This window comes from Prinia subflava, chromosome 18 (genome assembly GCF_021018805.1).
Source record: "Prinia subflava isolate CZ2003 ecotype Zambia chromosome 18, Cam_Psub_1.2, whole genome shotgun sequence".
NCBI classification, from domain to species: Eukaryota; Metazoa; Chordata; class Aves; order Passeriformes; family Cisticolidae; genus Prinia; species Prinia subflava.
In genome coordinates, this window is record NC_086264.1 from 10,551,217 (window position 1) to 10,578,179 (window position 26,963).

A 26,963-nucleotide genomic window follows, 5' to 3' on the forward strand; every position below is an offset into this window, starting at 1 on the left:
AGCAATTAAAAAATCACTCCAAACTTTGCATCCACCTCACCTCAGATGCAAACACTGCTGTTAGAATCTAACCCACCCATTTGGGTGAGACCAACATCAGCTCTTGAAGCTGAATCGAAGGAAGTCTGATGTAAAGGCAGATTGGGTTAACCAGAGGGAAGAATGTGCAATTTCTCTACCTTTCTTTCAGAACACCTTTCCAGGCCTTCCACTGCTCTTTAAGAGACGCAGGACACAGATATTCCCTGAGGCTCGTGCTTGTGACTGTCCAGCTGTGACATGAAGGAACTGCACCACTCCCTAACAAGGACCATCGCCCCATTCTCTTCAAAACCTTCTCAAGATCAAATTCAGACTGACTTAGTGGTGAAAAAAGCAGCCCTCAGAAAAGCTCTGGTAACTCCACAGCATTCCTGGAATGTCTTTATAGTCATCCACAGAATGGCCCACTCATCTCGTTTGCCTTCATTTGTGGGGGGAGCATGGAGGCATGTGAGAGACTGAGATGAAAGGACAGACCTGCAAGGGGGGAGGCTGTGACACAAATGTCCCCTCGGGTGCCAGCAGAGGTAGGGTGAGGCCAAGGTGACAGTGGGGGCAGTGGAACACAGGGGCAGCTCGCGTGAGGCTCTTGCTCCAAGTGCCAGACCCACAGGTCCATGCAAACATGTGTCACTTCACCTTATGCTTAGTGAGGGAGCTCTGAAATTCTCCCCCTGCCTTCTCCCAGCACGTTCAGCAAGTATTTTCAGGCTGTCTTTGCCATTTTCCACGCTCTCTCCTCATTGCCAAGTACCTGCAATCCCCAGCTCACCCATGGGTGAAGGCTGCAGTCATCGCCCGATGCTGTGCAAAACTCCACAGCTCCACCCGTGGCTGCAGAGGCACTTGTTGAGTTCTCATTTCCACCTTTCCCACAAGTGATCCCATCTGGGCTTCACATTTTTAAAGATCTTAATTAGAGGTCTTCCTTTGATCTTTGTGGGAACTTTAAATGACCCAGGAGAAGCTGCCGGGATGCTGAACTTACTCCCTGAAACCTCATGAATGAATTCAGCAAGGAATGTTTTTTTGACAGTGCAGTTGATAGCCTTGATTAAACCTTTTTAGAATGACTGGAGGCTCCAAATGTTATTTATTCATATTTGAGCAGAGAAGCAGTCACACACAGAAATCCTCAGTGGCTCATGGAATGACATACTCCGTGATGCACAGCACTCCTCAGTCAGTCAGTGACACACCCTGCCCAGACACACTTGGTGACACGCACAGTGACACCTGGCACAGAGCACTGATTTTAGAAATCCTCACAGGCTCCCACACGGGCTATTTTCCCTTGAGGCTGAAAACAAAACTCCCCCAGTGACTCCAAATCATGGTGCCAAAGGAGGCTCATCCCCCTTCTCCTGTGAGCTTTTCTCACCCCTGTGGCATTTCCCTGGTGAGGGTCTCCCTAAGGCCACCGAGGCACTTATGAAAGGAAATCTCATTTTCACTACCTTCACATTTTAATATCTGAATGGCAAAGAGCTGCTGTTCTGCATTTTGGGTTTTATTTTGTTTGGCTTTATATGGAAATTTTACATTAAACAAACATTACATGACAGAAAAGGGGATGAGATGGCTCAGGGGATCAGTAATGGGCTGTGAAGCCTTTCCTTTCTAGGCCAGTGCTCCAGCTCGTTCTAGGCTGTTTCAGCTGGATTTAACAGGAAAACAGTGAGCTCATTTACAAGATCTGAGCTCTCTGAAACAAACTGGATTTAAATTTAACTGACCAGTGACAAAAATACCACTATGCAAATAAACTCCACCTAGCAGCCACTTGCAAACAACAAATGTGAGCAACATTTTACTTCAGCTGGGTAATGATACAAATGGAAATGCTCTGGAAACACACAGGCTGTCAGGGGCATCCCATCCATCTTCCAGCCCAAATCTGTTACACAACTGGATTTTGTAGGGTGCCTGGAAGGTCTTCAAGCTCAGAGGGGTCAGACCAAGAGAAGCAGGCAGTGACCAAAAGTTATTCCTTTCTAACTTCACTCATCATCATGCAAATGGCAAATTCATAGCCTCAAGGCCCTTGCAGACAAATATTTGACTTCATATAAAACACACAGCCAGGTCCTAGCTGGCAACAGTCAGCCCAGAGAGGAGACACCAACAAGAAACAGAGTAAAACAAAGAAACAACTCCTCAAACACCCTGAAGCAGGCAGTGACCAAAAGTTATTCCTTTCTAACTTCACTCATCATCATGCAAATGGCAAATTCATAGCCTCAAGGCCCTTGCAGACAAATATTTGACTTCATATAAAATACACAGCCAGGTCCTAGCTGGCAACAGTCAGCCCAGAGAGGTGACACCAACAAGAAACAGAGTAAAACAAAGAAACAACTCCTCAAACACCCTGATGCACCCAGTGACCCATCAGACACACACTCAATGCAGAGACAGCAGAACTCTGTCTTGTCAAAAAGAGATATAACCCAATAAAAGTGAACAAAGAAACCAGCTCACAGCCCAGAATGCTGTTTTCAGAAACTGCTTGCTTTTGTCCTGTCTTTAGGTACAAGAGCACTGCAGTTTTCACTAGTGTTTTAAATAATATGTAAATACAACTAAATAATTGGAGCAAACTCTTCAATTCCCCCTCATACTCTGAGAAAAAGGCTTTTGCTCAGCTTTTTAACAGCACCATGCTTCCAACACCTATGATAAAAATGGAAATGTATTTCACAATACATCACCAGTGGATAAACTCCAGCTCAGAGTAGGACTAGAGATTCATTACTCCACAATAAACATAAACAAGGAGTTTAGTGAACCTGGTGAGCACATGACTATTTATAGTGACATTTCAATAAGTCTAAATGTACAGGTACTTGAGAAGCAATGGAACTGTTATTACAGCTTTGCACTATAGAGGAAATCTAATGAAACACAAATTAAAATGAATAGAAACTATTTTCAGAATATCAACTTACAGTAGTAGAACATAAACAAATGGGATTTCCAAGTCAATCAGAATACTGAGGACTGATATCCATGCCTAGAAATGGTTCCAAGTGTCATTTTTCACAGTGCCATAAGCATCTGATTTGACACTCGATTACCTGCACTCAAACATCTTATTTATAATACAGGTATTACATCACCTCCACTGTGAAATTCAGTATATGATGAATTGCTGCTTGATGCTATGCTGCACTGGGTGCAATCCTGTTCCTCACCCACAGTGCTTTTCAAAAACATGGAGAGGGCAAATAAGATGGGAGCTTGTTAATTTTGTGAAAGAGATGACAAGAGAGCTCCTTACAATGTCATGAACACTCGATGCAAAAATTCTCTTTCAGTCCTGTGAATCAACAGCTAAGGCACCCATGTCATATGCCATAAAACAAATGATCTGTCCTTCAGCTTTCATTAGCTGAATAAGTTCAGTATTTAATTCAGCCACTGCTCAGTGCCACTGATATTAATGTCATCTAAATGGAGCTGTAATTAGACAGGAAAACCATTCAGTTCATATTTGCATGAGATTTCTACAAACGAATTCTACTGAACAAGGAAAAGCCATAATTAAAGGAGAAAAATTGCTATCTAGATAAGAAGTGACACCAAAGAGGAACATGTCACACAGCTCGATAACGGAAGAAAAACACGGAACAGCTGAAATGCTGAATTTGTTAGAACAGATATTTCAGAAAAATATGGCAAATAAATATTCTACCTCATCTAGGACACAGTCTAACTGCCTTTGAAATCAGCAGGATCCTCCTGTTCAGGATCTTTGCAGGCAAGGCTGTTAATCCTGGGAAAAGGGTGTCCAGAGCAGTTGTGCACTCCCTATCCATAGCAACATTTAAGATTCAGCTAGTCAAGGCCTTGACCAGCCTTATTTGATGTAGAAACTTCGTATTTGATGTAGAAATCAGGAGACTTGGCTAGGTGACCTCTAGAGGTCCCCTCCTATCTAAATCCTTGTGTCATTTTAATAATATCCGTTCTAAATACAAGAGAGTTTCTTAGCCTCAGTGCTTGGGGCTCCAGCACAGATTTGCCATTGCTTAACCACTCTCGCTTCAAAGAATCTTTTTCTGTAAATCAGTTGTAATTCCTCATGCTGCAGCTTGTGACTGTTGTCTGTTGTGCTGTCACTGGGTACCCTTGAGAAGAGCCTGGCTCTGTTTTCTCTATAAATTTCCTTCAGGTCCTCAAAGACAGCAACTAGACCTTCCCAGCCCTCCCTTCTCCAGACTGAACTGCGTCAGCTCTCTCCATACATCACAAACCCACGTCCCCTGAACCTTGACACTCTCCCACCATTCTCTCTCCCTGCCCACGTGGCCCCAGGCTGTAAAATTTCGTACCCATTTGCTCTTGTGCCAGAACAGGCATTTTGCTCACCCCTCTGACTCAGCACAAAGACAGAAACCCCACTGTCCCATTCCAACCTTTCCCTTTGCCAGATACAGCACATCCTTCTGGCCCCCTCCTATGGGAGTGGCCTCTCAGTCCCCTGATCACCTTGGCAGTGTCCTGATCACCTGTGTGAACACCTCTCCTACCCTGTGACCAATTAAAACATTCCCATTTTTCATTCTCCTCTGCCACATCCACCTGACAACCCTCCAGCACTGAGAGAGGAATTCTTGTCATCAGTCATCCTCTGTCTGACCTTGATTTTTTTTCTCTTTACCTTTTTCATTTCTGTCACTCGGGTGCTGCCATTTATCAGGCATCTCCCTCCTCTTCTTCCCAAACAAAGCCTCCCAGTGTCACCTATGCTGCAAATATTTCACTGTGTGCCAGCCTTTTGATGGGATCAGAGGGAAGAGGAACAAGGTGATTTATGATATTGCAATCTCATCATGGAAAAATAATACTAATAACTCGCCACCGGACAAGTTCTTTCTCTGTAACAAAAAATTATAGCTTCCCCCTTATGTTACAGAATGAGTAGCTGATTAGTCTTGCACTATCCCCTCACCTCAGCAATCTTAATTAATATATGGTAATTAACATATGATGGCAGATTAATTGTGCACATAAATCCCAGTATTAGCTTTACTGCATAGCTTTCATCTCAAAAAACAAAATAAAAAGGCCCCAGTAAGATACTGTGATAAAAATGCTGTTCGGTATTTTGTTGAAGTCATGGAAGAAATGTGAAAAAATGCAACTTGAATATAATAGAAAAGATTAATAGATTTTAATAAAGAAGTTGACAACTGAGTGAGCTCCCTGAATCAAGACTCTAATCACTTAACAACAAAATTTCTCTTTTTGTTTCATCTCTTATTTTTCTTCTTTTCTCTCTTGATACATTCCACAAACACTGACCATAACCATCTGAAAATAACCATCTAGAAATTTCTTGGGGAATGACTTTCCAGGCCTAAGATTAATGACTGCAAACATGAGGTATAATAGCAGGGGGAAAAAAAATCACACACCAAAATCTTTCCAACATCTAATTCTAGGATGCCTATTTTAAAATATTATATTTGAACGTGCCAATTCAGTAGACGTCAGTAAAGATTTTCGCCTCCAGTTATTTTCTTTGTTTCCCATTTCTTTATACAGTTAAATCAGCAAGTATAAATGTCTTCAGACAAAATTATGTTACATCAAACAAATATTGACGTGACTTTTAAGGTCACTTGCTGCAAGGCCAGGATTTAAAAACAAATTAAATTTGATGTATGCCATTTCAAAGGTCATTTAGAAAGGTATATGCTGCACCTATTTTGCAATGCAGTCCCCAGGGAGGCAAACATATTGAATGCTGCAAGGAGACATTGCAATAATGAAGATAATTATGGTAATAGGCAGGTAGGTAATAGGGGCCTAATTAGATCAGAACAAGCATATTATTTAGAGAAAAAGAAATTTCAGTTCATTCAATTAAAAGTAAACGACAACAACTCAGGTCAGTTGAGAGATATTATGCTTTCTTGTATCTTTAAAGGGACTGAGATATCACAGCAAAAGGCAATAAAAATATTTCATTGTCATGCAGCACAGCCCAGTGGCACTGCATATGAAGGTCTTATCTGCCCCTTATCTGAATATTGCACACAAATAATTTCCTGATTTTCTTTTCTGATCTCCATGATTTCCAGCAGTGGAAGTGAGAAGGCATGAATCCTTTATTATCACGTGGCTAACCTAAGGAGTAAATAAATGTCCATTCCTGAAATGTGCTCTCACAGCAAAGGCAGAATTTTTGTGAGCTGAGCAGAGGAAGAAGTGAGCAGAACAAGCCTGGAGATGGTCAGTGTCCAGGTGAGCTGGCACCACTCAGCTTTGCCACTGGAAAAAGCAAGCCTGCCTTCCCTCAGTTCACAACACTCTTTTGCTGAATTATTCCCACTTGAAATGTGAATTTGCTGCCTTAAAAACAAGACATGACCAGCAATCAGTACATAATCCAGAGTGCCACTGCTCTGCCTTGCCACATGAGTCTGAAAGGTGAACAAAAAAGAGAGCGAGGGTGGAAAGATATTGCTCAAAATGTCACAGTTCTGTATGCCCGACATCCATTTATTTCTGAGAGATTCTGATTTATTAGCATCCTCTGGCCCTTGGTATGGATAAAGCCAACTTTATGAGATGCACGAAGGCATGGCAGAGTGGAACAGAAGAGAAAACCAGCTGTGGGAAGACCAACAGCTCTGCTGTCCTTGCATCCTTACCTTACAGAGGTGACTTTGCTGTCTCTAGTGTCCTCTGCAGTAGCTCAGCGGAGGGTTCAGCCTGTCACCAGTACCTGTGCTGCTCTTGACCACACAGACACCTTTTCCAGCAGTGTGGGCTGGCCCTGACCTGCTCTCTTGGCCAGGCAGCAGGCATTAAGCACAGACATGACAGCTCTGATCCTCAGAAAGGTGACACGGAATGACAACAGTTCAGAGCCACACTCGCTGTCCTTGCACTGCTCCCCACACCAAAGGAGTTTGCTCCCCAAACACCTCTAAAACTCAGCCTGGCTCTCGTTACCTTCTGCTCTTTCTTCGAAACAAGTCTGCAATAACTCCCCAGAGATGGTCCAGTACTGCTAATGGAAATTCTGTAAGCTCTAAATTGGCTATCCTCATCTATTTTTTTTTAAATTCACTTGTATTACAGCCCTAGGCCACTCTATTGGTTCTGAAAATGTTTTACTGCTCATGAGTGAAGTGACAAACTCCTGCCATCTAGAGGGTGGTTTCTGGAAGACATTTGAGGCAGATACTGTTTCACAGGATAAAATAAAACTAAGACAAAAATCTTAGCATCTACCTATCTCCTTGGGTTTTTTTCTAGATTTCTCCTTCTTTTTCATTCATGAGTTTATGTAAAAATACCCTATCACATCTGTGCATGTGTAATACTCCTTTCTTCAACAGCTCCATTCATTCATGAGAGCAGATTAGCTGACTAGAACAATGATTATAAAATAAATTAAAACTTTCTGTTTGTATTTTTTTCCAATGCTGTAACATTTATCCTCACTCTGTTCTTGCATTCATGGCTGCCTAAAACAGACTACAATGGTCACAAGCAGAATACAAGAATATTGGTGATTAGTGACATTCATTAAGAAAAGTGAGACTTACACAAAAGTGCCTCTAACATCTCAGAAAAGATGGGATTTTCTACTCAGGTTTTTAGTTAAACAGCATGTGGCCAGGGCTACTGAATATAATTAAAAATTACCTCTCCACACACTTTCTCATAAAGAAACATCCAGTTTAGTGACCACCACGATTTTTTTGTTGCAAAACAATAATGCTATTTTCTGTGCATCCCACTAACCTGCTGTGAAGATCACATCTTGAAGGAAAAGTGTGGCAAGCAAACAATTATTGTGAGAGAATCAACGGTGGCCTCACAAAAGTCAGGAGTGTCTTCCTGGAAAGGCAATGATGGCCCATGAAAACCTGTGTCTCTCATTAAGTGAAAATCACATTCCATATCCAGCAGCCAACGTTCAGGAAGAATTACAACCAAGGTTTTATGGATGGGTGGCGTGGTGATTGGCTCTCGCAAATGAGGAAGGGTTACTACATGTGTTAAAAGAAGTTTTGTTAAGGTTTAAAGTTCTTTTTGATAAGAGGATCTGTTGTTGTAGTTTGGTTTTGGACCCCTTTAATCTTCTCTCCCCTCATCTGTGGCAAGGGTGGTCTGAGGGGTGTGGGGAGGGTGAGGCAGCCGGGAATGGGGAATGTCGCTGACCACACCTCCCCTCCCATCAGGATGTGAGAAGATTTCCATGGATGGGCCATGAGGGAGGCTCAACCGGCAGACTTTGGGAGGAGCCAGGGATATTTATGGAAAATGCTGCAATAAGTATGAATGTTGATAAATATTTACGGGGCTGATGAACACAGGGGAATAAAAGGCGCAGCCGCCATTTTGTGGCCGAGCCCCCGACGTTCAGCCTCGCTCCCAGTGCCGCCCCTCTCTGTAATTTTGATTAATTCTCATTAAAACTTTTATAACTCGTTCCCACTTGAGGTCTGAGTCGTTTGTAACAATGTGAAGCAACACATATAATAAACGAAGAGGTTTCTTTATCCATCTGAGTTCTGGCCTCGTTTGTAATACAACCACTTTGCCCGAGTAAATTGATGATCAAAGCACACAGAGCGATGCCCTACATCTTACTTATATGTACCAAACTTTTCTAGGCAAAAGACCACGAAATATACTGGAATGTGATCCATGCACTGCCATTAAATAGCTATACAAAACATCTTCTAATGATTTTCACAAAGGGTTTTCCAGGCAATACCCACCCGTGACGGTGACTTGCAGAACCTCAGACGAGACAGAGCTGCGTGCAGGGTGTTTTTTATAGCACGCCTATAATTTCCCTTTCTGCTACACTGTATTCCTACCGCTTATATTAACACTTCATTTTAAAAGCAGCTCAAGCCACAGATGAAACATTTCAGAGCTAACTTTTCAGGTGCCCATTACAACCACAACTAACCATTGCAATCGCTCCCGAAGTTCGGTCTCTTGACAAGGGGGAGCTGAGGGGCCGAGAGCGCGCAGGGTCGGGGCCGGGCCGTCCCTCAGCAGCGGCGCCCACACGAGGAGACCAAAATCCCGTGAGGGGAAGGGGCACAGCCGCGCTCGGAACGTCCCCGCCGGGCGGCGCGGGCTGGGCGGGCAGCGCACCGCGGTGCACCGCCGCTTCCGCCTGCCGCGCGCCGCCCGGGCCAGGTGGGAGCGGGAGCGGGAACGGGAGCGGGGCCGGGAGCGGGGCCGGGAGCGGGAACGGGGCCGGGGGCGGCAGCGGGGCCGGGAACGGGAACGGGGCCGGGGCCGGGAGCGGGAGCGGGGCCGGGAGCGGGGCCGGGAGCGGGAACGGGGCCGGGGGCGGGGCCGGGAACGGGGCCGGGAACGGGAGCGGGGCCGGGAGCGGGAGCGGGGCCGGGAGCGGGAACGGGGCCGGGAACGGGAGCGGGAGCGGGGCCGGGAGCGGGAGCGGGGCCGGGAACGGGGCCGGGGCCGGGAGCGCTGAGCGGGCCGCGGTGCCTCAGAGGTGCCTCACAGGCGCCGAGGGTCTCGGTTCCGGCCCTTGCGGCTGCGGTGCCCGGCCCAGGCGGGCAGCGCGGTGCGGCGGGGCTGGGCGCGGACACTGGCGGTGAGGGAAGGAGCCGAGCAGCCGCAGGGTGCGGGCACCCGCAGAGCCTCGGAGCGGGTCTCGGCCGGCTCCCCCGGGCAGCGAGTGGGGCAGAGGGGCCCTGAGGACAGCCCTGCACCCCTGCTCGCTTTTACAGCACAGCAGCCCCGGTGCTGCGGGCCCACAGCGCAGCTTGTGGCCACCGTGCTTCCAAAAGATGGACTGAGTCATGGGTGTCACACGCCTGCAAAATTATTCATGCGTTATTGAGGCGTTCAGTTCACGGTCCTTTTAAGTATGGACTCCTATTAATACAGTTTTTAAATTTTTAATTGTAATTTTGTGCGAGTGGTGAAACAGATTTTGAACACACGTAGAGTGGAAGCTGTTTGATGGTCAGAGAGCCTCTGTGGGTGTTGGTATCTGTAGCCCCCCAGTGAATAGCTCCTGGCAGCTATTCCCGAGTCTGTGACAGCAGCGTGGGCAGGGCACCAGCAGGCAGTGAGGCAGACCCTGCCCTGCTCAGCACAGAAGATCCAGGAGCTGCTGGTGCAGGCAGGCTGTGTCTTTGGGACCTCACCAAGGACAAGAAGCCGTGACTGTGGCAGAACTGAGGTGCTGGGCATGGTTGATGCACCTCCCATAGCACAAACGCCAGTTAAAATCTACCAGCAGGCTTTGGAGCTGTGGTGGGAGATCTGTGGTCTTTGCCCATGGTTGCCTTAGCAAAAAATGCAGCAGGAGAGAAAATCTACAGAATGGGAGCTGGGACGCAATACTCACACAACACATTTTAGGGGTTTTCCTTTGAACTGTTCACCTCATTCCTACACAGCCTCCCGATATCTGAACTCTGCTTCCTTGTGCCACAGTGTACTGGTTGGAAAGCAAAACCAGTGAGGCTCCAAGTCAGAAATACAATTTAATAGAGAGAGAAGAAACAAACAACAAAAAAGGGGAAAATAAAATAAGATAAATGCAGTAGTACAAAGGACCACTGACAGAGTCAGAATGCAAACCTGACACCCTGTTGGTCAGGGTGTTGGAAGCAGACTGAGATAAGTCTTCCTGGAGTGACAGATGTGGCTCCGTTGGAGTAGAGATGATCCTCAAGAAAGGGTCCAGTCATCCTCTGGGAATCCAGTGGGAACAGGCCCCCTTGGTGTTTGGAATTGCTGCTTTTATTCGGGTGGAAAGGCTTTGGCTCCTCCTGCTGAGTGGAACATGTCCCAATGGAATGAGTTATCAGTCATGTGAGAGGCCTTCAATGGCCCATTCACAGGGGATACCCTCGGAGGAGGATGGGTGGAGGAAGAGATAAGGAGGCCCTGCCTTATCTGGTGTTATCAGGTGTCCATTAACAGAGGGCATCCGCCCTCTTCCCCCCTAGAGTTACAACAAATAAAGATCAGTATCTCCCAACCGGCTTCAACAGATGGAAATAGAACACACATTTTTGGTGACATTTTCCAACCCAAGACACAGAGCATCAGCCCTTCAGCTGGAGAGCCACACTCTCCCCCGTGGCTGCTGCTGTGGCCCAGGCACAGCATCGCACTCCTGAGCAGGGAGCTGCAAATGCAGAAGAACCCTCGTGCAGAACGTCCCGTGCAGCAGCTGCAGGGCTCTGCAGGGCAGCACAGCTGTACCCCTGGGGCTGAGGGGGGAACCAGGCACGGACCCACAGCCTCTTATTTTAGGTCCTCCAGATGCACTTTTCTCTCCCACACACCCCTCAGGGTGTGCACTGCAGGCAGAATCCACTGGGTCTTTCCTGCCCGACCATGTGGTAACAGTGCTAAAAGTGGAGGCAGAGCACTCTGCAGAGGCATTTGAACACTAATTAGTGGTTTCAAAAGAGGGGATACTCTGATTTGAAAGGAATTAAAGGTAGACAGGGTTGCGCTGTTGTAATTTCTGGAACCATAACATTGTAAGCTCTAGTCCTTAAAATTACAATGACAGCAGCTTCCTTAAAAAACTGAGCCCAGGATGAAGATAACAAACAACTTAAATGACAGCTCAGAGGGAGGGATAAGAATATTGATCTATAGGATGTTGTTATTACTGGATGGTGTTTGAAAGCATGGATTCACTCAACAGCTCTGCTAAAGGGACCTGACATTGCAGTTCTGCTGTTGCTTAGTTCAGTGCAACTTTCTGAAAACTGCCATCTAAAATTTCTCATAATCTGTGTCCTCAGGAGGCACTGGGGCAGTGCTTTTCATGAAAACAGTTTGTCATTTCGCTGCTTTCCATTATGGGGGAATGTGAAGAAGTCAAGGTATAAATACTAACCATTAGATTCTATTGTTAAATCAGCATTTGAGTGGTTTGAAAATTAGTGTGGAGCCTGATATTGGACTCCCAGTGTCAGAAATGCCACACTCTAGAATAATGACAGTTGCCAGCAGGCAGCACAGCAATATAATTTTGACTACAAAATATGACACTAATACGATTTAAACACGGTGCAAAATGCTACAGGGTAAGAAGACGGATTTATGTGTGCTATCAAAAGCAAATTTTAGTATCTGGTCAGGACAATATATTTCTGTGTTCAGGAAAGTTAGGACTCTTTGGTTTATAAGACCTTTTGAATGAAGATACTAATTTTTCTTCCAAGTTGAAGCTGCTAGAATTGACTGCTGCAACTGTCCTTACAGATGCTTATTAAACAGGCAAGGCAAACCAAAGCCAGAGGTCCATCACAAATAAACCTACAGATAGTAATTGTTTCATTTTTTTTTAAGACAAAACACTTCAAAGATAGTTCAATACAAAGTTCAGGACAGCAAAGTTTTCCAGATCACAAGATTTTTTATGGTTCAGCATGCGGCTCTTCCTCGTGGATTGTCCCCTTATTCTACATTTCAAAAGGAGCTTTCAGACAGGGAAATGAACGGAGATGAAGCACAGTTAATGCAGGAGCTGTAAAATCCAGGTTTGGTGCTGGATGTGCCATGTGTGTCCCTGTACTTACATGCACAGTTCTGTGTGCATTCACTCCATGCCTGTTTTCCCCCCACAGGCAGTGAAAGATGCCTAAAAAAAAGACTGGTGCTCGTAAGAAAGCTGAGAACCGTCGGGAACGGGAGAAGCAGATAAGGGCTTCACGAGCCAACATCGACCTGGCCAAACATCCCTGCAATGCTTCAATGGTAAATTAAAATACAGTATTCTGTATTAAAATACCTAATTTTCAATTATGTAAACCCAGTGGTAATACCTTGACTGCATTTAATGCCACTAGAATGTCGTTCTTCCTACTGTCCTTCCTTGATATTTAAGGTTACATTTGCACCAGACTGAATATTGATTAAAAGGTTTGGATCCTAATTGTAACTCCCTGTAGAGGTCTGTAAATTTTATATATTTTACCTACTATGAAAATAATTACTAGTGTTTTATTTCTTCTCTTTAGGAATGTGATAAGTGCCAAAGGTAAGAATTTTTCCCCTTCTCAAACCAGTAGTTAATATTGGTTTCAGAGATTTTACAGATTTTTTTAAATGCTTTCTTTTAAATCTTAACACTTACTTTTTGTTTTTTTCCCCTCCATGTGCCTAGACGACAGAAGAACAGAGCTTTTTGTTACTTCTGTAATTCTGTTCAGAAACTGCCCATTTGTGCACAATGTGGTGAGTAGAAATAATCAGTGAAAGCAAGCTGTCCTCAGTCCTGTAATCTCAGTACTGTGTTACAGCAGCTTTATCTTAAAGTACCTCTGTGATGTGGAGCAGGTTCTTTTCAATCTGCTGTGGATATCCTCCTTGAGAAGTGATCTTTTATCAGTATATATGCCTCTAACCCCCAGAGGTTTGCAAGCCTGGATCGTGGCTTCTCTTTGGAAAAATTTATCTCGCTTTCTTTTAGGTTTGAGAAATCTGTTTCTGTAGATTGACCACGTGGAGCATTGTTTCATAACAGCAGCAAAGCTGAAAATGCTCTGACTGCAAGCAAGGCACCAATAAATACTGCTTTTTTAGGGATTATATAATTTCTTATCAATTCAATATCAATTAAAGTAACAATATATTATTCACCTTGCATGGAGTGTAATGTAACATGCAACTCTTGTTATTTATGTGGGCTTGAGGGGTGATGCTTTGAAATTAGAAGAGAAGAGAGAACTGCTCTGAGTCAGGCTGAAATGCCCTTTTTAAATGCTGTTTTTAAACAGCTGCTTGCTTGCAGGAGATGTTGATGTTCATTCCATACTGAGGTGAATTTTGTTGTTGCACTGTTCCAACACGTCACTGCAGATTTCCAGTTTGTCACTAAGCAGTTTGGCAGTTTTGGGGTTTGGCTCTCAGAGCTGCTGGCGTGCAGCTTTTGTGGGAGCATTTCTGGGAGCCAGGCTGTCAGTGTGCAGCGTGTCACCCTCCAGAAGTGTCCTTTCTGTCACCATGCAGTGAGGTACTGAAACACACCCTCTGTCTCATGGCTCATATCTGTGTGCTGCATTTATCTTAATCTGGAGTAGGAAAAACATTCCTGTCAACAAGCACACTGCTCTGAGACCCAGGGTATTCCAGACAAAGCCCATTGTCTGGAATAATTGTCTGTCTTAAACAGCCCATTGGGCTGTTTAAGGTGTAATCAAGCTCTGGGGACTGCAAACCAGCAGCATTTTAGAGGAGGCAGGGAGGGGTGGGAGCAGGGTAGCTCTGTCCAGTGCTGCACACCCAGTCCTGCCCCCACCACTTCTCCCTGCCCAACTTTGCTGTCATGGTGGGACAGAACTAGCAGTGGTGTTAAAAAGAACTCTTCAAGCTTTCATTGCTGGACTTTGGCCTTAGTTTTGTTCTTTGTTTTGATCTTTGAAATTTTTGCCACTGCCTCAAATACAGAGCAAGACCAACACATTGTCTTATTATCTCAGTACAGGGGCAAGAGATTTGGCTGAAAACAGACAATAATTAATTTAACCTAAGGGAGGTGTGAAGGTGGGTTGCAGAATGCAGCAATAATGCAAAGATGTTTGCATTATTTTTACCTAGATTTATGGCTAGCTAAAAGCACAAGCATTTAGTTGAAGTCCTGTTCTTACATAAATGTGCGTCCTACTTTTTTTAATATTTATTTTACATTGTTCTTATGGTTGCTTGCCTTTTTATTTATACAGGAAAAACCAAATGCATGATGAAGTCTTCAGACTGTGTTATAAAACATGCTGGTGTGTACAGTACTGGACTAGCTATGGTGGTATGTATACAAAATTACAGCCTGTTTTGCACTATGAGGATATCCTGTGCAAATCTTCCTGGAAAGATGATAAAACAGATTTATGGAATGATAGTGTGTACCATGCCAAATTTGGTTTTTTCCTCCCTTTTCTGTAACAAACTGATTTTTCCCTTATGCTGAACCCCCCAAATTTTTCATTTTTAGATTCAGCTCCTGCAAGCTCCAGCACATGTCCTCATGGACATGTCCTAATGGGTGCTAATGGATCTGTGTTGGTGGCAGGCCCTGAGCACATGCATGAGGAGCATTGGACCCCCACATACCCCACAGACAATTCCCAGCTGTCGTTAAAATTAGGATTATTCTGCAGAAACCTGCAGACCTGTGTCTCTGCTGTCTTAGTACTGCAGAGATCATCAGCATCACAGAGAGGAATCTGTTCCATTAGAGGGGAATTTTAATGAACAAACCCCCTCTTTTGGGCTCTTAATTAGAGATAGTCCTAGCTTCAGGCATTTGAAGTGTTCTTAGAAGGACAAATTAGTGTCTGCATTCTGGGAAGCAAGGTGAGACTGTCACAGCCTCTGGATTAAATGGACCAAACCTTTGTCCTGTTGTGAGCTGTTCTCAGCCTTTACATGCTGAACTCATCCCATGCATTCACTGATGCAAGAGTAAATGCATCAATAGATAAGTTTGAATTTTTTCATTGTTTTCTTAGCTTTGTGTGCATGTAATGCACACAGTAATTGGTTACCTATGGGCTGAAAAGGCTTCTTAAATGCTACAGTTAAGGATAGCTGAAGTGGAGATCTTATAATTTAATCAAAATAAAAGTTAGAGAGTCTGACTTACTTCTAATGAGTTATTTGATCTTTAGTCTCTGCAGAGTACTGTCTGCTTGTGCTCCAATATAGCAGAGGTTAAAATCCAAATGAGTGATTTCAGCTGTAAGGATCTAGAGGCATCTTTCAGGTCTTCTTTGAAATTTCATTTTTGCTAGAACATTGTCATTGTTTATGGATCCCAGGTTTCAACTGGAGGACACAATTTACCACGTGCAAAATGTGTGATAAGAAATATGAAAACCAGAATTGAGATAGATAACCAAATTATTTTGCATCATAGTTAATCCTGCAGAAATGAATAACAAACACGACCTGTGGAGCAGGGCTTTGGTTCAATACTCACTGCACCAAAGCCCGCTGAGGGAATGGATCCTGGGGCACTGGGGATGATGGGCTGAGTCTCTGCTGGTGCTGCATTGGTGCTGAGCTGATGTGTTGCTGTGATTGCAGGGTGCAATCTGTGATTTCTGCGAGGCCTGGGTGTGCCACGGCAGGAAGTGTCTCAGCACCCACGCCTGTACGTGCCCTCTGGCAGATGCCGAGTGCGTTGAGTGTGAAAGAAGTGTCTGGGACCATGGTAGGTTGTTCACATTTAAAAATAATATAAATTACACTTCTTTCCTTGCATTGCTTAAGTTAGGGCACCAATATTCTTAACATAGCCCTTTTAGTCTTCACTGATTATTCCTTGCAGTATCTTTGTACAAAGCAAGGATTCTCCCTGTTGTAAAAATTGCCATTATACAGTGGGGAAAGTAAATGACCTGCTCAGGAACATACATTGAGCAAGTGTTCAGTTCAGAGATGATTATGTAAATCTAAATTATAATGGTTCTATCAGCTTAATTATTCACATAATTAAGCACTGCATCAAATTGCCAGCACAGTTTTCTGCCATTCTTACTCATTCTTCTGCACTAGCACAGGTATTTGGATTCCCAGTTGCTTAGGAAACCATACTGGTCTCCATTGTGGAATCCTTTGAAGGGTTTATTTCAGATGTGTATCAGAGACTGGATGAGAGTGTGATCTGATTGAAGAAAAATAATGCTACAGTCCAATTGAAATGAAGAAAAGTACAAGAAGTAATACCTGTTTTATAGTTATGCTGTCTTCCATTGTAGGACAGGAGGTATTTTTCAGTGTAAAGATGGATGGCAGTGTCTAATTCAGGATCTTGAAGCATTTGTGACAGTAGGGAGAGCTGGTCTTCAGTCAGAACTGCCTAAATTGTTTGCAGAGCAAGACTTGGTGCCTGTGCCCATTGTTGATTATCTTGCCTTGATAAATTTCCAGGGGGCAGAATATTCGCCTGCTCTTTTTGCCACGATTTCCTCTGTGAAGATGATCAGTTTGAACATCAAGCCAGCTGCCAAGTTCTGGAAGCAGAGACATTTAAATGTAAGTTGGTTATTCACAGTCCCTTTCAGCACAGCCAGGCAGACTCTGTGCTCAGAACAGTCTCCATCACCTTTCCCAAGCAGATTTTGCCACTGCTGGAGGGAAGGGCCTGTTTCCTATGTACTCCTTTTGGTATCCAGTTACCCAGAATACAGATTTTTTCTCTTTCATGGACATTTCTCCATGCCAGAGCACGCATGGCAGTTGTTTTCCTGAGTAAAGAACTGGTAGCTGAACAATTTCTGTCCTTTAGAACTTGGATTAATTGTGTGGACAACACTGAAACTGGTATTTGTAAGAGGACGTGGTGGCTATGCCCGACTTTGCTCACCCATTACTCATCTCTGGCTGAAACAGGGAATCTTCAAGGGAAGTTAAAAAAACCCCAACAACAAAACAAAACAAGCCAAGACTATGCATATTTGAAATAACTAAATTTTTCTGGCAGTATTTCAGCCTACCCACCATTAAATCCAATTTTATTCATCACAAGACAAGCATTTGTTTGTCCTTCCCAAAACCTGTATGCTTGTATTTTTCCTATTACAACATTTTCAATTCTTATTAAACCAAGGTGCTCTTTGTCATAAGGCTGTTTTCCTTTGAACTGACTCATCTCTTGTCCTAAGTGATTTCTCCTCATCCAGAATATTTGTGATTTCAATATTTTAATCGGTGTCTTTAGACATCTCTTATCTCCTTTCCATCTCCTGTATTTTTGTTCCTAGCCAGCTATTTTTTAAGCCTTGCTAAGCTTCCCTTGGTGGATTCTGACAGTTTCTTCCTGTGCAGCAATATTGAGACAGAAGAATGTTTTTTCAATCATTGTTGGAAGCTCTCAATTCACAGATGTGGTATCACACCCTGAATAGAGAGGTTTTTTGAGAGTTTTCACTGGATTTGGTGTTTTGTAAGACATTGTAGAGACAAGATTTTTGTCAGTGAGGTAACAAGATTATAAAACCTGTACTTTTACAGAATATATGAACTTGAAATGTGGTAATACAATTGTAGTATAAATCCATTTTAATTGTGAAAAAGGTGCTGTTACTTTCCATCACTGTCTGAGTGAAGTGCAGATCCTCAAAAAATGATGAATATTTATGCATCAGCATTTCCAGTTCCATCTTTAAACACGTCAGAGCTCTGAATCCCACGTGTGTCCTGCTCATGTGGAGAACTGATGGTATTTATTAATTCAGGTTCAAAAGCTGCTGTCACAGGGGTTAGACAAGCAGGAAAGGAATGAGTGCTTGCACATAAACTGGTGGAGTACACGTTACTGCTTCTCCAGGAGTAACTATTCACCAAAATTCGTGTTGCTGCCAGTTCCTGAGTGTTTGCCTTTACTGCACTCCCTCTAGTGGAATAATAACAATTTGAAGCTCAAGACAAGTTAAATTTTGCACTGATTCTGCTCTTTACAGCTCCAGTTCTTTAACACAGAGAGACAGACACTCTTAGGAAGTTTTGTGCAGTCAGGTACATTTGGAGAGGATATGACAGAAAATACAGAATGTAACAACTTTTGTAGGTTTAGAAATTTGCAAGCCTAAAGTGTTCTTGCACCTCTTTTGAATGTTGTGAGAAAAGGAAAAGGAAGATGAAACCTTAACACCAAATTGTTTCTGAAATGTCAGGTTTTAAAAGTTTGGAAGCTCAAGAAATAGTTAAACATTTTTCCCCTCTTGAATTCTTTTTTTTTTGTCGTTTTTTGTGTCAAAATGAGGTTTAGAGTTAAAAAAAATCTAGTAAAATGGTACTGTGGGTAAAATGACTGATTCACGTTACCAGAGTGCAGTTGTGTCAGGGAATTAAAATAAAATGCCTCAATTATGGTATTGCATACTTGTACAAGGTTTTAAAACACGACAGTCTCCAGTTTGCAAGTCCTGAATTTGTCATGCTGCTTTTCTCCCACAGGTGTCTCCTGTAACAGGCTGGGGCAGCATTCCTGCCTGCGCTGCAAGGTGAGCAGTAAAGACAGGGGAGGAGCTGAATTTAATTCTCCTCGGCTTTCAGGCTGGTATCAGGCCTTGCCATGATTTCCTCTCCATGATTAGAAGGAAATCCTTTGTAATTAATTAAAATTTGTGTTAGTTTCCGTAGCCTGGAGCCAGATCTGTGGGGGACAAAAATTGTTTATCTGTGCTTGCCTATTAACCACAAGACAGTGTGAGGTGATCTCTGCCCAGCCCTCTTAGTTTAAGTTGGGCCTGCAACATCTTGGGGCTTAAAAAAAACCCAAAACAACAAAAGAAATCCTTGGTCATGAACAGAATCCAAGGCTTTGAAATGTGCTTTGATCCAGCGTGGAACTACAACAGTTAGAAGAGTTGTTCTTTGAAACAGTCAGGTTTGACTGTTGATTTCTGACCAGAAATCGCTGCATCCAAAGGAATAATCTCCACAGCTAATCCAGTTTTCCGTGTGAACAGACTGATTCGTTGACATTGGGTTTATGGTTTTACACCCTCAGAAGTAATTTTGTGTAAAAAGTTCCACCTGCTTCCTCATCAGCATTGCCCAGATTTCTGCAGGTGCTGGTTCACTGCCTGCTCTAACTCTTCTTTCCCTCCATATGTTTTCCCTGCACCCTCCCATGGCATCAGTGGCCTTTCCAAATAGTTCCTTTTTCCAGGCATTTTCCTGGAAAATACCTGGTGCACCCTGGTGCTCAGCGTGTGAACTCCCATCTCCAATTCTTGCCTTCAGGCCCCTGCATGGTTTTGTTCTGGCATCCATCTCATTAAGTTTATTTAAGCTTGTCAGCACAAGCCCCAAGTTTGCCAGGCTCCTTGTGGGCAGCACTGCAATCCAGCCCTGGAGTTTGTTACTTTCTCTGCTTCTTTATTGGCACTTTTATCCAGCCTCTTCCCCAGAAACCCTGGAACCACATCCAGCAGACCTCGTGTCCACTGCAAGAGAGACCTCATTAAATCTGAATCCCAGCCAGAAAGCCCTGCTGCTGTTACTGTTATTATTACATTTTTGCTTGCTTCTTGCTGAAGATTGTGCTTCTGTGATTAAAACATTTGGCCTTTGTACTCTCCCTTCCACACACAGGCTTGTTTTTGTGATGACCACGTGAGAAGTAAGGTTTTCAAGCAGGAAAAAGGGAAAAAGCCTCCTTGCCCTAAATGTGGCCATGAAACTCAGCAGACAAAGGATCTGAGCATGTCAAGTAAGCCAGTTTCTCTAGCTAACAAGCCTTACACATGCCATTAGTGACTAATTTCTGCCTAGGAGCACTGAGTAAAGTCTGGTTACTTTCAGTTGTTTTGCACAGTTTTGCCTCATTTGTTTTGAGAAAAACTTTCTGTTTCTGACTTCTGCAATGGAGCAGTCTTATTCTTAACCACTAATTGCTTCCAAGAAAGTGAAACCTTTTGTTTAGTTTGAGATTTTAGTTGTGGAAAAAATGACAAATAATTTCCATTAAACTATTCTTCAAGTAGTGAAAACACAAGATAGGAGTGTTGGGCTGGTGGGAACGTGATGATTTTTCTTTGCCTGCAGCACGCTCTTTGAAGTTTGGCCGGCAGAGCGGAGGGGAAGATGCAGATGGAGCCTCTGGTTATGATTCCTACTGGAAAAACCTTTCCTCCAGCAAGTCTGGGGATCGTGAGGAGGATGATGAGTATGAGGCAGAAGATGATGATGAAGAGGACAACGATGAGCGAGGGAAGGATTCAGATTCCGAGGCCACGGATGTGTTCAGCAATTTGAATTTGGGAAGGACCTATGCTAGTGGGTATGCACATTATGAGGAGTCAGAAGATTAAGCTCAGTGTGCTGGCAAGCTAAAAACATGTGGAAGGAGCCAAGCAGTGCTTCAGTGAGTTGTGTACATGCCAGTAGGATAGCTCTAGCAGGTACTTACATATCAGAGTTAGAGAATAAAGAGTGTGGGAATTCTGCAGTAACTCCAAGGGACGTTTTTCCTGTAGATAAACTGATGCTTGGTTTGGCACTGGGGGAGAAAATCAGGATATTTTTATTCCCCTGGACAACAGAATGGTTTTGTCCTTGAGTTACTGAGTACAGTGGTTCAATGCCATTTTCTCCTGTCTACACAGAAATGTGGGAAAGCTGTAGAATTTGCTTCCATTTGCCCATCAGAAATTAAGTTATTTTTTACAATAATTTTGTTAACTGATTTCATACATTAATGCAGTGGTGGGCTGGTGGCTGCATTTTTTTTTTTTTTTGGTCTTCACAATAAAATTCAACTGCATTCTCTAATGAAGTGTCATAAATATTGATCTCCCTTGAACAGTTGGAAAGCAGGTTGTATACAAAGTGTAAATTGACACTGAAATTGCTTCCTTGTTTATGTCAGTATGGCAGATCAATGCAGTTCTCTGTGTATGTGCACATCACCTTTTCAGTATTTTTCTTATTACATATTAATTGGTGGGACTATATACAGTCACTGTAAGAGCACCCCAGATAATCAAAACTTTTATGGAAATAAAATATTGGTATCCTCTCTGCCACAAACATCAGTAAGGCAGTTTCCCATGAGATGAGAAGGAGACTGGTTTCTTCTGTACCTAGCCTTCAACTGTTTTCCTTGGATATGATAAAAACATTAGGAAATTAGGAAAAACATGATAGGAAACAACAACATGTATGAGCTGAGAAGGAGAGAAAACGTGGGGGGTTCCAAATGCTGGGTCGAAATACTGTCCTGTGCAAGCCAATGATCAGCACCTCTGAGCTGAGAGGGTGACACCTGCAGAAGTGTTTGCAGTGGTTCTGATTGGAAAAGGAACATGTAAATGACCCATCTACACATCTAAGTGGTGGCATTTATTTTCCCTCTGTAGGGGAATGTTTTACAGCAGACAGATCATGATGCAAGGGCAGCCACATCAAGTGTTGCTTCAGCTTTCTAAATGCCTTTCTTACTGCAAGAGAGCCCTTTTTGTTATCTGTCAAATACCTGAACTGATTATATTCATTACCTGCTTTGGTGGTGTTTCTCTTCCTTACCAGCTAAAGGCCGTGTGCTGGCAGAGCATACCCTATGGAGAGTCATTTTTAATGATGTTAGGATTGCCAAATGAACATTGCCTGGCAAAGCAGGACTGGAAAACCTGGTCGTGATACTCCCCTCCTAAACACATCTCCTACCAAATGTGTGAAAGACAAGAGCTGGGTCCATCCAGGACAAAAACAAACTTGGTTATGTAAACAAGGAGCACAACTTGGCTATGGCAGCTGGGGGAGAAACTGTAGGAGAAAGGGGCACAGCTGGTGATTGCATTCCTTCAGAGCTGGAGAGGAAACGAGCAGATGCACTGACAGCCAAATCCCCTTCAAACACTGAAATATCCAATACCATGTGCAAAGGCCTATCTTAAATCATGTACCTGAGACATGGCTTGATTAGTGTTTAGCATAACCTAAGTTGAAGTGACAGAAGCGGGACACCTGCCAGTTCAACACTGATCACTTTGTTGTGAAACTGGCACGTGTGAGAGAATTTCTGCTCAGCTTTATGTGGTCCAAAAACTTTCACATTGAGTCCATCTGTGGCTGGACAATTCCAGCAACAGTGCCAGTTTTTAAATCTTGGCTGATGTTTCAAATGCAAAACACACATCAGTACCAAGACCTGTACAGAGCTGAGGAAAGTACATGTGTTTCTGCATATATGTAAAATTATGGCTGCCTCTGTGTCATTTGTTAATATTACTTAACCACACAAAACCCCTCTTTAAGGTTCTTGGCTCTTGAATTTGGTGTTTCCCCTCTGAAATATGCTGCTGTCGCTGGCTGTGCCAAAGGCTGCTGACATAACAGAATTAATCACCATAATCAGGGTAAAGAATTATCATTTTCTCATTGAAGTGCCCTTGCACTGATCCTTGCTAGATCAATACTCCAGAGCTGATGTGTGCTCCTGTGGCACACTGGAAGGGAGGGTCACAGCAGTGCCTGCAGCACATGCTCAAGGTACCTGCTGTAATTTAGCAAGGTCACTGCTCAGTGGGCATTTATTTGCTTTTTTGTGCTGCTGTTCAGACCACTGTGCTGTCAGCCTGTCAGGAAATTGGGATCAGGAATTAGCCCTGCAGTGCCTGGCCTTCCAGGGGTCAAAACAGGCGAGTTTAAGCTGCTTTAAAGTAATCTGGTGGATTCAGGCTGGAGCAGACAAACATGTCAATCTGGCAGCACACTGGATAGGATGTGATGTGTTGTGTTTTCTCTGCTTATTTAGTGCAGCTAAAAGCAGGTGCTGTGGTTGGGATGGGCCCTCAGAGCTTGTTCTCAGAGAAAGTGCATCATTTTGGTTATCTTAAGGTAAATGGCAGGAACATGGTGAAACAGAAAATGAACATGTATTCTGACTTGATTGAAAAACAGGCCAGGGACAAAATCATATTTGTTCCATTTTTCTTCATTGCTGTACATTTCCTTTGGAAATCCTGTCCCTGGTTAAAGGAGGTTTTGATTGGAGAGAGGGGCAGTTCTAACACAAAACCAGTAATACCCATGAAATATGTGCTGCACTCCAGGAATCCAAGACCTTGATAAAATCTTACACTTCAGGTTTTTTAACCTCTGTGATGACCACTTGAACAAAGCTTAAGTAGGACTTGAATTAAAATTACAGCAACATTTATTGTGCCTGTAGAACCTAAAACAAAAAAGCTCTGGTCACCTCTGTAAGCTCTTTTCTTGCATTTGTTTATTCTGGTGACAGCACCAGCTCATTATGAATTCATTGGGTGCTCCTGTAGATTTAATGCATTTCCCTTTATACTCAGGTGTAATTGAGCACCTGTTAACTGGGAGTCTTCTGATCAATCCAGTATTGCTAGTTTTCCTTCCAGAAAATGAATGGGAAGATCATTGTAATGTACTAGTCAGCTGAAAAAGCAGCATCAGGCATGCCACAGGGAGCTAGAGGACAAACTTAGAGATGCTCAGAGTTCTATCTGTTCAGGCATTATTAGGTGGGATTAATGTGCCTTGCAAGACATCACATGCATTACATCCAGGTCCTGATCCTATTCCAGAGGAGCCAATGGCAAAGTTCCCATTTATCCAGGTGCAAACAATTCTCCAGTATCTACAGCTCATCCTAAATGTCAGGAGGTGTTATGGAACACAACTGGAGCATAAGCAGAAGTGGGGAAGATGAAGCAAAGCTTTTAACATGAGGTTAATGTGTTAACCATTAGCATGAAAATATTTGTTCTAAATTTCAACGGTTTCACTCGAAAGTGCTCTCAAGACTGAAAGATGAGGCTGCTTAAAGCAGGAAGAGATCACATTCTACAAGATGCAGAAATGTAATTACTCATCTCCGAAAAGTCTTCATGTAATTAATAAATATTTACTAAAAACTCAGAGCACTTAGGACATAGACAGATTTTATCATCTCTCTTTTGTAGGTACATAAATAGAAAACACAGTAGTTGACAAAATCACAGCCTGAATAATCCAGCTGGCAGCAGCCCTCTCCAGCTTGGACTCTCCATCTCCTACCCATGGAGTTCCAGACTAAACATATTTTGTGACACTCCTTTATTAAGATTATGTGTGCTGTAATTGGCTACTGCACATGGGAAATTTGAAGCAGGGCCTAGTTTTTAGCTTCCATAAGCAAGACAGACAAAAATCAGCAAGACAGTGTCACAGATGTGAAGAATAATCTGTAGAAAACCACTCGTTCCCTTTGCTAAACAAACAGTAGGTTCACAAGTCTGTACTTCAATAAGGAAAGGGAAAAAAATAAATTGCATTTCTCTGTCACCAAATTAAGCTACTGCAGATAAGCAGGTTTGCTGAGAAACAACTGCAAAGCATGAGAAGGCCTATTGTAGCTATCCCAACTCCTGCTATTTTCTAACACTAAAGCATCCTAAAGTGTAAGCTGTATTCTTATAAACCTCACTTCTGCAGCCTGTGATTCTCCCAATGTTTCCCAAACTTAACTGTAATTTGAAATTCACTTTGATTTCCTTCTGAAATGAGAAATACTGAGTGCCTCAGTGCCCAAGTAATGTTTTCACTTCATCTTGATGTTATGTCACATCTGTTGTAGATTTTCACATTACAAAACCACCAATTAAAGAAAAAAAAGAAAAAATTACCAGAGTGTAAAGATGCCAACCTTCCACAATTTCTTTAACAGGTAATACAAGTATTTTACTGCTGTGGTTGCCTGTTGCTGTTCCTACTGTTTTATTTTTGGCATAGAGAAAGAGGTTGATTATTTTGAAAGTGAATTCCTGCTAGTCAGGCACATAAACCCTTGGGGTGCCTCCAGTCTGATTTGAATTCAGCACCTTATTTTGATGGCAGAGACAAGGATGAGCCCCTTTGGGATTTTCCCACCATCAGGGGAGGCGTGCAAAGACTTCACCCTGGGTGTCACCACCAGTGCACAGGGTGTGCCAGCTCAAGGTGGTACAACTGAAATGTGACCTTTCACTAGGCTACTTTGGAAGCCTGAAGAAACCCAAATGCCTGGAAAAATCCTGCCTGAAAAAACAACTACTGCAAAGCTGCATCCCATGAGAAGGTGTTTACACTCTGCTTTCTTCCTCAGCAATAACAGAATATGTCCACAAGCTTGTACAGAACTCATTATTACCATTTTCACCTTATTAAAATAAAATAATAACCTATTGAGCACAGATTGAAGCAAGAAAATGAGGTAGGCAGTTCAATAAAGACGTTTCCCTGTCTAGAGCTGAACACCAAAGCTGTACCCAGCGCTTTGAAGGAAGGGTGTGCAGAGGACAGCACCATCTGCTCACAGCTGGCTGTTCCAGCCCCCTCCTCTCAAGTCTGGCAGGGCAGGCCAAGAAAGCATTATGCAGAGCTTAACCTTGGGGCTTTTGTTTGCCAAAGCATTCACAGTTCCTGGGGAGCACTGTGCAATTCCTTACCAGGCATTTAGCGCCTACAACCACTGCTGCCAGGTTTGGAACGTTAAGAATAATTCAGAAGTTGGATAATAAATGGCATTCCTTCCACATTCTCCCCACTTTCTTGATGTTACATGCATTTCAAAGATCCCCTCCTGACGTTTACCTGCTAGTACTGCACAAGAGCACTGCTGTGATCTACTGTCAAAAGCATTTCTGAGCAGACAGGGCCAACATAAAACATAGCATGTTCCATCTCAGCCTATCACACCTTCAGAAAAACTCTCTTTTTTTCAACAGTTCACAAAGTCACCAGCAAATTCAGCTTGAGAAACCTCTCCTGCAAGCAGCATTCCTGACCTTGGTTTAAGTCAGCAGGTTTTAGCCAGCCGAGGGCAGAGCTGTGCCCTGCATCCTGCTGGTGCTGGAGTGTGGATCCCTGCCATTCCCTGGGCTCTGGCAGAGCTGTGCCCTGCATCCTGCTGGTGCTGGAGTGTGGATCCCTGCCATTCCCCGGGCAGTGGCAGAGCTGTGCCCTGCATCCTGCTGGTGCTGGAGCGTGGATCCCTGGCATTCCCTGGGCAGTGGCAGAGCTGTGCCCTGCATCCTGCTGGTGCTGGAGTGTGGATCCCTGGCATTCCCTGGGCAGTGGCAGAGCTGTGCCCTGCATCCTGCTGGTGCTGGAGTGTGGATCCCTGCCATTCCCTGGGCAGTGGCAGAGCTGTGCCCTGCATCCTGCTGGTGCTGGAGTGTGGATCCCTGGCATTCCCTGGGCAGTGGCAGAGCTGTGCCCTGCATCCTGCTGGTGCTGGAGTGTGGATCCCTGGCATTCCCTGGGCAGTGGCAGAGCTGTGCCCTGCATCCTGCTGGTGCTGGAGTGTGGATCCCTGCCATTCCCTGGGCAGTGGCAGAGCTGTGCCCTGCATCCTGCTGGTGCTGGAGCGTGGATCCCTGGCATTCCCTGGGCTGTGGCAGAGCTCTGCACCCTGTGCAGGACCCCTGCAGGAC

The 26,963-nt window shown here is 43.8% G+C and overlaps 1 protein-coding gene across 2 annotated transcripts; it reads left to right on the forward strand.

Annotated features, from left to right (window-relative positions):
* Positions 1–9,085: 9,085 nt before the first annotated feature.
* Positions 9,086–21,309, forward strand: ZNF330 (zinc finger protein 330). Of its 2 annotated transcripts, none has more exons than XM_063415199.1 (10): positions 9,086–9,222; positions 12,657–12,786; positions 13,050–13,069; positions 13,196–13,266; positions 14,754–14,833; positions 16,114–16,240; positions 16,960–17,064; positions 18,988–19,034; positions 20,131–20,248; positions 20,584–21,309. In XM_063415199.1, exons 2-10 carry the CDS (start codon positions 12,667–12,669, stop codon positions 20,847–20,849), a joined length of 954 nt encoding a protein of 317 aa, XP_063271269.1. In that variant the 5' UTR covers positions 9,086–9,222; positions 12,657–12,666; the 3' UTR covers positions 20,850–21,309. The 2 variants fall into 2 exon arrangements, with proteins under 2 accessions (XP_063271269.1, XP_063271270.1); XM_063415200.1 differs by lacking the exon at positions 9,086–9,222 and adding an exon at positions 9,491–9,920.
* Positions 21,310–26,963: the final 5,654 nt, after the last annotated feature.

What these genes read in the sequence shown, in the direction of transcription:
- ZNF330 (XM_063415199.1), top strand. Translation starts at nt 12,667, where the DNA reads ATGCCTAAAAAAAAGACTGGTGCTCGTAAGAAAGCTGAGAACCGTCGG. An exon ending in GAATGTGATAAGTGCCAAAG is followed by an intron (nt 13,070 to 13,195) that starts GTAAGAATTTTT and finishes CCATGTGCCTAG; the next exon opens with ACGACAGAAGAACAGAGCTT. An exon ending in AAGAAGTGTCTGGGACCATG is followed by an intron (nt 16,241 to 16,959) that starts GTAGGTTGTTCA and finishes ATAAATTTCCAG; the next exon opens with GGGGCAGAATATTCGCCTGC.